Raw genomic sequence first — 13,391 nt, forward strand, 5'->3', positions numbered from 1 at the left:
TTACTTAACCATCCTCCACCATTGATGACTAGATGTGGCAGGACTGCAGAGCTTAGATCTGATCCATTGGTTGTTGTATCACTTAGTTCTGTCTATCACTTGCTGTTTATGCTGTTTGGTGTGCAAGTAGTCACCAGGTTGACATCTCATCTTCAGGTATGCCCTAGTGCTAATCCAGGCATGCCCTCCCACACTCTACGTTGAACCAGGGTTGATCCCCTGGCTTGATGATAATGGTCGATTGGGGGATATGCTGGACCTTGAGTTTACAGATTGCGATGGAGTACAATTCTGCTGCTGTTGATGGCCCATAGTGCCTCATGGATATCCAGTCTTGAGCTGCTAGATCTGTTCCCATTTAGCACGGCGATCGTGCCACACAACACGATAGAGGTTATTTTCAGAGTGAAGATAGGACATTATTTCCACAAGGAATGTGTGGTGGTCACTCTTATTGATAATGTCATGGACAAATGCATCTGCAGCTAGCAAATTGGTAAGGAGGAGGTCAGGTATGCTTCCCCCCCATTTGTTGGTTTCTTCAACACTTGCCGCAAACCCAGTCTAACAGGTGTATCCTTTAGGACCTGATGAACACGATCAGTAATGCTGCTGCCAAATCACTCTTGGTGGTGGACACTGAAGTACCCCACTCAGAGAACATTTTGCGCCCTTGCCATCCTCGGTGCTTCCTCCAAGTGTTGTTCAACATTGGAGTACCACCAATTCATCGGCTGAGGTAGGATGGTACGTGGTATTCAGTAGGAGGTTTCCTTGCCTATGTCTAACCTGAAGCCATGAGACTTCATAGGATCCGGAGTCAATGTTGAGGACTCCCAGGTCAACTCCCTCCCAACTGTATACCACCATTTCTGCTGGGTCTGTGCTGCTGGTGAGACAGGATATATCCAGAGATGGTGATAGGGGTGTCTGGAACATTGTTAATAATGTATGATTCCATGAATGTGATTGTGTCAGGCTGTTGCTTGACTGGTTTGTGCGACAGCTCTCCCAATTTTGGCACTGGCCCCCAGATGTTAGTGAGGATGATTTTGCAGGGCCAACAGAGCTGTCTCTGCCTATGCCGATGCCAGGTGATCCATCTGGTTTCATTATTTCGAGACTTTGTAGCGATTGCTACAACTGAATGGCTTGCTAAATCATTTCAGAGGGCAACTGAGAGTCAACCACACTGCTGTGGGTCTGGAGTCACTTGTAGGCCAGACCAGGTGAGGATGGCAAATTTTCTTCAATGAAGAACATTAGTGAACCAGATGGGCTTTTCAAACAGTTGACAATGATTTCATGGTCATCAGAAGATCCTTCATGCCAGATTTTTTTAAAAACTGAATACAAATTTCACTATCTGCTGTGGGGGCATTCAAACTTGGGTCCCCTGGACATTATCTGGGTCTCTGGATTAATAGTCTCATGCTGATATCACTAGGCCAATGCCTTCTTTGAACGGGAATTCAATCAACCCTCTAACAATCACTCCTTCCATCTCCGACAAACGCCATCCTCCTGGACACGCTCTTGCCACCTCCTCCCCTCCCTCGACTCCATCTCAAACGCCTCTGCGACATCGCTTGGATGTCTCTAACCCTCCCCATCAGGATGCAAAGCCCTCTGCTCGGACCCTAACCTCACTGTTAAACCCACTAGTGAGAGTGTGAGAGTGTGAGAGTGTGAGTGTGTGAGTGTGTGAGTGTGTGAGTGTGTGAGTGTGTGAGTGTGTGAGTGTGTTGGGGGAGGGGGGGGAGAAGATGAAGAGGAGGAAAGAGAGAGAGAAGTCAGTCAGTGGTCATCTAGCAAACGGACTTCTATAATTGCTGAGGCCAGATACTAACTCCAACACATCCTCCCATCATCCCTTCGGTTATGATCCCAACTCTGATCACCAAGCCATCATCTCCCAGACCATCAACAACCACATCACTTCAGGAGATGACCCATCCACAGCCGCCAACCTGACAGTTCCCCAACCTTGCACCACCCTACCCAAAATCCATAAACCAGACTGCCCTTGTTGATCATTGTCTCAGCCCGCTCCTGGCCCACCAAGTTCATCTCATCCTACCTCAATGTTGCTCTCTTGGTTGTCTCCAATATATGCTGCTTTAAGAAACAATCCTGAAAACATCCCATGAATTCTTTATTTAGGATATTTATGCCCATCTGATTTTTCCAGTCTATATGCAGATTAAAATCCTCCATAATTATTGCCATGCCTTTCTGAAAAAACTATTATATCCGTCTTTATACCCCTTCCTTCTTTGGAGTTACGGTTAAAGCCTTGTACACTCCTACAAGTGAATTCTTTATCATTTCTCATTTCTACTCCAAACATTTCTACATCCTGGTTTTCTGAACTTGGGTTACCATCAGTAATTAACAGAGTCACCTTTTACATTTTCCTAGCTTCCTAAATGTTTTATACCTATTGAAATTCAGGACTCAATCTGCATTAGCCAGCAGACATATTTCTGTACTGCATAACAGATCATACTTACTTATTTCCAGTTGTGCAATCAATTTATCTACTTTATTTTGAATGCTATGAGCATTCAGAAAGAATTTAAGTTTTGTTCTTTTTATTATTTTCCTATCCTCTAGCCTTATCTGTTCACTCACTCTCCGTTATGGATTCTATCTCTTCCAATCTGCTCAACTACTCCAAATTAATATTTTTCTCTTGCTTTTAATTTTATGACTCTCTGTAATGAATCAAAGTCATATAGTATGGAAACAGACCCTTCAGTCCAACTCATCTATGTCGACCAAACATCCCAATCTGACCTGGTCTCATTGGCCAGCATTTGGCCCATATCCCGCTGTTCCCTTCCTATTCATGTCCCCATCTAGATGCCTTTTAAATGTTGCAATTGTACCAGCCTCCACACTTCCGCTGGCAGTTCATTTCATAAAGGCACTACCGTCTGCATGAAAAAGTCAGCCCTTGAGTCCTGTTTAAATCTTATCCCTCTCACCTTAAACCTATGCCCTCTAGTTTTGAACTCCCCCCCCGAATATCCTTACCCCACTATTCAGTTAAATTATATCATCTTCCCTAGTCATGCAGCTTAGAAATGGTATAATGGCTGCAGAAAGGCTGTTCGAGGAGGATCTGCCTTTGGAGGTAGTATGACCTTGTTGGGTGCTTACTATAGGCCCCCCAATAGCAGCAGAGATGTGGAGAAACAGATTGGGAAACAGATTTTGGAAAGGTGCAGAAGCCACAGGGTAGTAGTCATGGGCGATTTCAACTTCCCAAATATTGATTGGAAGCTCTTTAGATCAAGTAGATTGGATGGGGTGGTGTTTGTGCAGTGTGTCCAGGAAGCTTTTCTAACTCAGTATGTAGATTGTCCGACCATAGGGGAGGCCATATTGGATTTGGTACTTGGTAATGAACCGGGACAAGTGATGGGCTTGTTAGTGGGTGAACATTTTGGTGATGGTGACCACAATTCTGTGACTTTCACCTTGGTTATGGAGAGAGATAGGTGCGTGCAACAGGGTAGGTTATACAATTGGGGGAAGGGTAAATACGATGCTGTAAGACAGGATCTGAGGAGCATAAGTTGGGAGCATAGGCTGTCAGGGAAGGATGTCGTGGAAATGTGGAACTTTTTCAAGGAACAGATACGACATGTCCTTGATATGTATGTACCTGTCAGGCAGGAAAGAGATGGTCATGTGAGGGAACCTTGGTTGACGAGGGAGGTTGAATGTCTTGTAAAGAGGAAGAAGGAGGCTTACATAAGGTTGAGGTAACAAGGTTCAGACAGAGCATTGGAGGGATACAGGATAGCCAGAAGGGACCTGAAGAAAGGGATTAGGAGAGCTAATTGAGGGCATGAAAAATCTTTGGCGGGTAGGATCAAGGATAACCCCAAGGCATTTTATGAGTATGTGAGAAACATGAGAATGACGTGAACGAGGGCAAGTCCAATCAAGGACAGTAGTGGGAGACTGTGTATTGAGTCGGAAGAGATAGGAGGGGTCTTGAATGAGTACTTTTCTTCAGTATTTACAAACGAGAGGGACCGTATTGTTGAAGAGTAGAGTGTGAAACGGACTGGTAAGCTAGAAGAGATACTTGTTAGGAAGGAAGATGTGTTGGACATTTTGAACAACTTGAGGATAGACAAGTCCCCCGGGCCTGGCGGGATATATCCTAGGATTATGTGGGAAGCAAGAGAGGAAATTGCAGTACCGTTGGCAATGATCTTTTCGTCTTCACTGTCAACGGGGGTGGTACCAGGGGACTGGAGAGTGGCGAATGTTGTGCCCCTGTTCAAAAAAAGGGACTAGGGATAACCCCGGGAATTACAGGCCAGTTAGTCTTACTTCGGTGGTAGGCAAAGTAATGGAAAGGGTACTGAGGGATAGGATTTGAGAGTATCTGGAAAGACACTGCTTGATTAGGGACAGCCAGCACGGATTCGAGAAGGGTAGGTCTTGCCTTACAAGTCTTATTGAATTCTTTGAGGAGGTGACCAAGCATGTGGATGAGGGTAGAGCAGTGGATGTAGTATACATGGATTTTAGTAAGGCATTTGATAAGGTTCCCCATGGTAGGCTTATGCGGAAAGTCAGGAGGCATGAGATAGAGGGAAATTTGGCCCGTTGGATAGAAAACTGGCTAACCGGTCGAAGTCAGAGAGTGGTGGTAGATGGTAAATATTCAGCCTGGAGCCCAGTTACAAGTGGAGTTCCGCAGGGATCAGTTCTGGGTCCTCTGCTGTTTGTAATTTTTATTAATGACTTGAAAGAAGGAGTCGAAGGGTGGGTCAGTAAATTTGCAGACGATACGAAGATTGGTGGAGTTGTTGGTAGTGAGGAGGGTTGTTGTCAGCTGCAAAGGGACTTAGATATGATGCAGAGCTGGGCTGAGGTGTGGCAGATGGAGTTCAACCCTGTCAAGTGTGAGGTTGTCCATTTTGGAAGGACAAATAAGAATGCGGAATACAGGGTTAACGGTACGGTTCTTAGTACGGTGGAGGAGCAGAGGGATCTTGGGGTCTATGTTCATAGATCTTTGAAAGTTGCCACTCAGGTGGATAGAGCTTGTAAGAAGGCCTATGGTGTATTGGCATTCATTAGCAGAGGGATTGAATTCAAGAGTCGTGAAGTGATGTTGCAGCTGTACAGGACCTTGGTTAGGCCACATTTGGAGTACTGTGTGCAGTTCTGGTCGTCTCACTTTAGGAAAGACGTGGAAGCTTTGGAGAGGGTGCAGAGAATATTTACCAGGATGTTGCCTGGAATGGAGAATAGGTCGTACGAGGATAGGTTGAGAGTGCTAGGCCTTTTCTCATTGGAACGGCGAAGGATGAGGGGTGACTTGATAGAGGTTTATAAGGTGATCAGAGGAATAGATAGAGTAGACAGTCAGAAACTTTTTCCCCGGGTACAACAGAGTGTTACAAGGGGACATAAATTTAAGGTGAAGGGTGGAAGGTATAGGGGAGATGTCAGGGGTAGGTTCTTTACCCAGAGAGTGGTGGGGGCATGGAATGCGCTGCCTGTGGGAGTGGCAGAGTCAGAATCATTGGCGACCTTTAAGCGGCAATTGGATAGGTACATGGATGGGTGCTTATGCTGGGACAAATGTTTGGCACAACATCATGGGCCGAAGGGCCTGTTCTGTGCTGTATTGTTCTATGTTTGCTGAACACTGGCCCCAGCTGTTTGCAATTCAGACTGTCCCAATGGCATTTTCCCTAGTGCTAGCATATATTAACTTCAAACTGCAAAATTTGTTTCTCAGATGCAATTTATTCAATACCAGGTTGCATCTTGGCTGAAGTACTAATCAAGAGATTACTACCTTAGAGGTTCTGCATCTTAAACTTCGTGACGAGCTCTTGATACCAACTATGTAGAAACACTGTTGCCTATATCACTGGCAGCTACACAGACCACAACAACAGGATCACTCCCCCACTGCTAAATTCCTTTTTAAATAACCCAAATATGGCAAGGGCGGACTGGGGAGTCGTGATAGTGGATAGGCAATTGATTTATATTCTAGATTAGAGTGGTGCTGGAAAAGCACAGCAGGTCAGGCAGCATCTGAGAAACAGGAAAATTGACGTTTCGGGCAAAAGCCCTAGACCTAATGGATTTATATTATCAAACATGACTTATAACAAATATTCATTCCTACCTGGTGCAAAATAAATGAGGAAAGGGGGCTCAATCATGGCTTACAAAATAAATGGTGGCACTCTGGCCAGAAGAAACACAAAATTGCAAGAAAAAGTTATAAACTTGATGATTGGAGTATTTTAGAATTCAGCAAAAGAGGACAAAAATAATCATACAGAAATATTAACAAACCAAGGGTTTAGTGACAGTGCAGAATTGAAGGAAATAGAGTGTAAGAAACTGGTGCTGTTGAAGTGAATGGGATTAAAGGCTGACAAATAACCAGGACCTGATAGTCTACAATCCAGAGTGTGAAAGGAAGTGGTCCTGGAAATACTGGATGCATTGGTGGCCATCATTCAAAATTCTATAGACTCTGAAGCAGTTCCTACATTGGGAGGTGGCAAATGTAATCCTACTTAAAAAGGGAGACAGGGCGGTAAAAGTTAATTATAGACCAGTTGGCCTAATATCAGTACTGGGAAAAATTCTAGATGTCATTATAAAACAAGTGAGAATAGAAGATTTGGAAAACAGCAACAGGATTGGACAAAGCCAGCATAGCATGAGTTTATGAGATGGAAAATACATTTCATAAATGTACTGGAATTCTTTTTCTGATGGGCCTTATCAAAGGACTTCTGACGATGTGGTTAGTAGAACAGAAGAGGACAGTGGGCAAAGTTAAATTATTTGAATAATATATTCAAATGGGTAGCACGGTGGCACAGTGGTTAGCACTGCTGCCTCACAGCGCCAGAGACCCGGGTTCAATTCCCGCCTCAGGCGACTGACTGTGTGGAGTTTGCACATTCTCCCAGTGTCTGCGTGGGTTTCCTCCGGGTGCTCCGGTTTCCTCCCACAGTCCAAAGATGTGCAGGTCAGGTGAATTGGCCATGCTAAATTGCCTGTAGTGTTAGGTAAGGGGTAAATGTAGGGGCATGGGTGGGTTGCGCTTCGGCGGGTCGGTGTGGACTTGTTGGGCCGAAGGGCCTGTTTCCACACTGTAAGTAATCTAATCTAAAAAGAAAATCTAATCTAATCTAATCTAATCTAATCTAATCTAATCTAATCTATATTGTGGGGATCAAGAATTGGTTGACAAACAGGAAACAGAGTGCAAATGAATGGGTACTCTTCAAAGAGCAGGCAACGACTAGCGAGCATCAGTGCTTGGGTTATTCACGATATTGAAGTTACCTGGATGAGGGAGCCAAAGTTTTCTAACAACAAAACTGAGTGGATTGAGAGCTGGGAGGAGTGTAAAAGGAAGCTTTAAGGTGATTTAGATAAGTTGAGTGAGTGCGCAAAGAAGTTATGAAAAACAGAAAAGGAGGATTATTTTTTAAAATGGTGATATATTGGAAAGTGTTGACATACAAAATGATCTGGGTGCCCTTGTACACTAGTCAATAAAATAAACAGGCAGGTGCAGCAAGCAATTGGGAAAGCAAATGATACATTGGTTTCATTACAAGAGCATTTAAAGTCAGAAATGTGATAGACGCTCATGAGGCCAATTCTGAGGGTGGCAAGACTATCTTGTGAGAAGAGATAGTTTTAAATGGTCTTGTATTTACTAGAATTTAGAAGGATAAGGTGGCATATGACTGAAATATATAAAATTTGAAGTCCAGAACTAGAGAGCATAGGTTTAGGGTGAGGGGGGAAAGATATAAAAGAGACCTGCAGGGCAACCTTTTCAAGCAGAGGGTGGTACGTGTATGGAATGAGCTGCCAGAGGAAGTGGTGCAGGCTGGTACAATTGCAACATTTAAAAGGCATTTGGATGGGCATATGAATAGGAAGGGTGGAGAGGGATATGGGCCGGGTGCTGGCAGGTGGGATATCTGGTCAGCATGGACGGGGTTGGACCGAAGGGTCTATATCTATGCTGTACATCTCTATGATTCTATGGCTAGACAGAATAGATGTTGCTGTAGTTGGGTTTCTAGAAGAAGAGGGGTCAGTTTCAGGATAAGGGTAGACAATTTAAGACTGAGCTAAAAATAACTTTCACTCAAAGGGTTTTGAAGCTGTGGAATTTTCTACCACAGAAGGCAGTGGACATTAAGTAGCAAGAGGAGAATGTGTGAACATAATATTGAGATAGAGCATCAACCATGATCAAATTGAATGGCAGAGCAGTTTCAATGAGCCAAACATCCTAATCTTACTCCTGTTCTCTAAATTGCCCTCAGCCATCTTCTTGAACTGCTACAGCCCCTGTGCTGTAGGTATACTCACTGTTACGTTAGCAAGGGAATCTTGAATTTTTCACCCAGTGACGTTGAAAGAATGGTGATACAGTTTCAAGTCACAGTCCATGTACTATATACAAGATAAACTGGGTGGTACGGTGGCAGTAGGCAGCACGGTGGCACAGTGGTTCGCACTGCTGCCTCACAGCGCCAGGGACCCGGGTTCAATTCCCGCCTCAGGCGACTGACTGTGTGGAGTTTGCACATTCTCCCCGTGCCTGCGTGAGTTTCCTCCAGATGCTCCGGTTTCCGCCCACAGTCCAAAATTGTGCAGGTTAGGTGAATTGGCCATGCTAAATTGCCCGTAGTATTAGGTGAAGGGGTAAATGTAGGGGAATGGGTCTGGGTGGGTTGCGCTTCAGCAGGTCAGTGTGGACTTGTTGGGTCGAAGGGCCTGTTTCCACACTGTAAGTAATCTAATCTAATCTAATCTAATCTAATCTAATCTACTGAAAGTCACAAATGTTTCTTTGACGATACCGTCCCAATCTGCAATCTAGACCACCTAGAAAGACAAGGGCAGCACGTGTATGGATAATATTACAATCTGCAAGCCTTCTTCCAAGTACGTGTAGATGTTGCAAATGGTAATACTCCCATACATCTGCTGCCTTGTCTTGAGGTGGAAAACATTGCAGATTTGGAAAGTATCAAAGGATCATTTGCGACATCCTGTAGTTCATTTTGTATATGGTGCATATTGTTGCCATTGTGCGTCGGTGTTGAAGGGAGTGAATATTTCAGGTGATAAAGGAGGTGCCAGTCAAGCAGCATGCTTCATCTTAGATGATGTCAAACTTTGCAAGAGCTGATAGAGATGCACTCATCCAGATAAATGACCAAGTTGTTACTAGTTAAATTTATTTGATAAACGATTCAGCAAATACAACTGTGTCAGGCTGTTGCTCAACTAGTCTTTGGGACAGATCTCCAAATTTTGGAACAAGATCCCAAGAGATTGACAGGAGGTTTAATGTGGTGTTGTAGTTTCTGGTGCCTATGTTTCAGTCCTTAGTTTTTTCTGTATGGAGTGGATACAACTAAAAGGCTTGCCAGACCATTCCAGAAACAATTCATAGTCAGTTCATTGCTGTGGGAGTGAAAGCCAAATTAAGCAAGGTCAGCAGATTTCCTTCTGGAAGGGACAATCAGCAATAGTTTCACCGTTATTGTTTCTGATGCAAGCTTTTAATTCAAGAGTTAAGAAGTGAATTTACATTCCACCAGCTGCTGTGAAATCTTAACTCATGTGCCCCAGTGAAAGTGCCTTAGCCTCTGGATTACCAACCCAATGATCATGCCACTACATCATCTATGGAAAACGGCATCTGGGAAGTTAAAAACACAATAAGAGCTGAGACTAAGAGAAGGGAATGTCAGCTAGCATAAAAGGGAATCACAACATAATTTATAGGCAGTTAAATTGCTAAACGGTGGTTAAAAGGAGATGCAGGACCAAATAGGGACCCAAAAGGAGAATTAGACATGAAAGTTAAACGAATGACTGAGAAACTGAGCACTTTGCTTCAAGATGTCATCACATCAAAATAGAATAATTGAGATACTGGCCAGGCTAAAAAGGCGATAAAGAACAAGTTTTAGACAAGTTGTCTGTCCTTGAAATTGATAACTCACTAGATCCAGTTCAGATGTATGTGAAGATAAATGACGGAAATCAGAATGGAAATGGCAGACACTGGCCATAATCATCTGATCCTCCTCAGATACAGGGGTGTGTCCAAAGGCTACAGACTTGAAAATAGTATATCTTGTTCAAAGAGGTTCAAAGGACAACCCTAGCAAATATATTTGTCACTTTAACCTTGGTGGTGGGAAGCTTTTAGAAATGATAATCAAAAATAAAATTCAGAGTCACCGTGGATTAATCAAGGAAAGCAGGTGTGTGAAGATAAAAGGTATTTAACTAATGGAGTTTTTTGGTAAGGTAGTGGCGACTAGATGGAGAGTAATGCATTTGACATTATGTGCATGAACTTCAAGTCAATGCAACAAAAGGGATAATGGCAGCATGGATGGGATATTAGTGCCAGGAATCAAAGAACATTTTGCTGTTCTTAGGAATGGAGAAGGATATATTGCAGGGGTCCGCAAAAGCTCAGTATTCAGATCATTCCACCTTCCTAATTTGTTTGAATGGCTTAGACTTTGCTGTGTACACAGTACAAAACTTGGAGGTCCTGTGGTTTGAAAGAGTGATAGCGGTAAGACTCCAAGGGGACAAAAGACAAGTTTGTGGAATGGGACCTAGCAGGTAGAATTTAATGTGAGAAGGGCATATTTTGGTAGGAGGAATGAGAAGCAATAAAAAAGATGATGAAGGAACTATAAACATAGACAGTCATGGGGGTATATGTGCACAATCACTGAAGGTAGCAAGGCAGAAAGGAGGAGTGGGGGAAGGATTAAAGATTTGGGTTTTATAAAATAAAGGGCCAGCACGTGAAAGCAAGGAAGTGATGACAAACCTTAACAAAAGATCGATTTTGCCTTAACTGGAGTAACTGGCGGCACGGTGGCACAGTGGTTAGCACTGCTGCCTCACAGCGCTAGAGACCTGGTTTCAATTCCCGCCTCAGCGAACTGATTGTGTGGAGTTTGCACATTCTCCCCGTGTCTGCATGGGTTTCCTCCGGGTGCTCCGGTTTCCTCCCACAGTCCAAAGATGTGCAGGTCAGGTGAATTGGCCATGCTAAATTGCCTGTAATGTTAGGTGCAGGGGTAAATGTAGGGGAATGGGTCTGGGTGGGTTGCGCTTCGGCGGGTCGGTGTGGACTTGTTGGGCCAAAGGGCCTGTTTCCACACTGTAAGTAATCTAATCTAATCTAATCTAAGCATTTACAGCCTTAGCTTGGTATCATATGTCCAATTAAGGAGGAAATAAAGGCAAGGCTGCAAATTATTTACAAAAGGTTACCAGAAATGAGTGATTTCAGTTACAAAGGTAGATTAAACAATTGGAGCTGTTCTTCAACAATAGAAGGTTGAGAGGAGATTTGATGGGATTATTCAAAATCATGAAGCATTGGTGCAGGAACCAAAGAACAAGTGAAAGCAATTGTCAAAAGAACCTAAAAAAAAGTGAACAGGGAGAAACTATTTTCAGAAATTGATTAGGATCTTGAATGTATTACCCAAGAATTTGGTGTATGCAGATTCAATTATGACTTTGTTATGAAGATGTGGGTGTACCTTTAAGACAGTGAAGGACTTGGCAAGTACACCGACTGCTGAAGAATTTACAAAGTAACATTCGATCAAGAACAAGCAGCAGTTGTTAAGTTGCTATGAGACAAAAAAAACACAAATTCAAATTCAGCTAATCAGTTTAAATTATTCCCCCGAAGAATATCAAACTCCAATCCAGTTTGAATTCAGTATATTGACAATCTTAAAAGCTAAATGACACAATCCGATGCTTTGGGGGTATAAGACCAGGGAAAATTGAACAGTTGAGAGGAGAACTGATAAGCCCAGCATGTAAACAGATGGCCTGAAAGTAGCTCTCTTAAAAATACCTTTTCGATCAGGAACCTGTGACGCTGAAATTCCTGAGAGTAAGAAAAGAAGACATAGGAAGATCCGAATAGAAGCACGAAAGCTGCCTAGTTTTGAGATAAGAACTGTTGCTTTGTAAACCTTAATTGGGAGTTTTATCGGACTAGTATTACAGAAGGGAAGGTAAAAGATAGATTAGAGGAAGAAATTATAAATAGTGGTTGGTTATTTATTCTCTGTTATACTTTAAGAAATAAAGTTGTTAATTTTTACTTTAAATACATCTTGGTCACTTGGAATTTTACAGATTACTGCATGGCATAAATCTTCTGCGTTGCTGGTTTTAAATTAAACAGGAGGGTTTACACTGTGTCATAACAGTTTCAAAACATAATTGAATGATTATCTAATCAGGAAAGATTTACAGGATTATTGGGGGGGGGGGGTGCAGTGGTAGGTGGCATCAGCATGATTCGCTGTCTTGCAGACAGTTAACTTTATTATGTGTGCTGAACACATTCAAGAAAACTAAACTCAACATCTTTGGGCTAGGAAAGGTTCCTGACCATCACCTGACCTCTGTGAAAGTATAGATGCCCAAATGTCAAAAACAGGCAGGACGGAGTTCAATTTTATTTCTGCAGTGGGATGACATGCCAACAGTTGCTTTCTACTATACAAAAAGAGAGATTCTGGACAGTACCTGCTCCCTTAGAACTAGAATTATTGAACTTGTTCCATTGAGAGAAAATTGACCCACCTGATGATGGATTTATGACTACGACTATGACTTCAGCAAATAAAGAAATTTAATTAGTTATACGATTTCAAGGTAATGAATCTAATTTCTTCGCAAACTCAATTTCTTTTAGGTATTTAATTTGGCACTACAGGATTTATGCAAGAGTTACAATTATCGCCAAACCAGGCGATGGCGTCAAGATGCACAGTGCCAATCTGCCTAGGTTAGCAGTTTTTCTCTCACTACTAATTGCAATATGTAAAATCCAGCCTGTATAAGCTTGCAATCCACACTAGTAACACAAAACTTATTATGAAAGTGAAACAAGCTAGAGAACTGGCACTAAAATACTACAGTCGTCTAATTTGCGAGAGTTCATGCTCACTTTAAGTTGATGAATTAATGCTGTCACAGGAATGTATTTATAAGAATATATGAACTCAGCGCAACTCTAGTGAACTACTTGATATTTAAAATTGATTACGGAATTAGAAGAAACACCATAATCACCATATACATTTACAGGGGTGGAACAATCATTATTCATTGAAAATTTGAAAAACTATTTGAGACTACATTAGCTACTCACATCTGGTAGTTGCTGTAACTTCTGCTGGACTTTAGGAGGGAAGGCTGCTGTCATTCTGTCAGGAAAAAGAGTACATTCAGAAAAACATGTGCCTGAAATAACAAGTCTAAAACACATCATTTTAAAG

At 42.6% G+C, this 13,391-nt stretch overlaps 1 protein-coding gene across 2 annotated transcripts in view; it reads right to left on the reverse strand.

Annotated features, from left to right (window-relative positions):
* LOC122542905 (WD repeat-containing protein 62-like) overlaps positions 1-13,391 on the reverse strand; it is a 179,101-nt gene that overhangs the window by 27,384 nt on the left and 138,326 nt on the right. For both annotated transcript variants that reach the window (XM_043681047.2, XM_043681046.2), the window contains exon 27: positions 13,265-13,319. In XM_043681047.2, coding sequence (XP_043536982.2) covers positions 13,265-13,319 — 55 coding nt within the window. The remainder of the gene's footprint in view (positions 1-13,264; positions 13,320-13,391) is intronic.

Source organism: Chiloscyllium plagiosum, unplaced genomic scaffold (assembly GCF_037043375.1).
Source record: "Chiloscyllium plagiosum isolate Xiang-an unplaced genomic scaffold, Cpla_swu_hap1 HiC_scaffold_47, whole genome shotgun sequence".
Lineage (NCBI taxonomy): Eukaryota > Metazoa > Chordata > Chondrichthyes > Orectolobiformes > Hemiscylliidae > Chiloscyllium > Chiloscyllium plagiosum.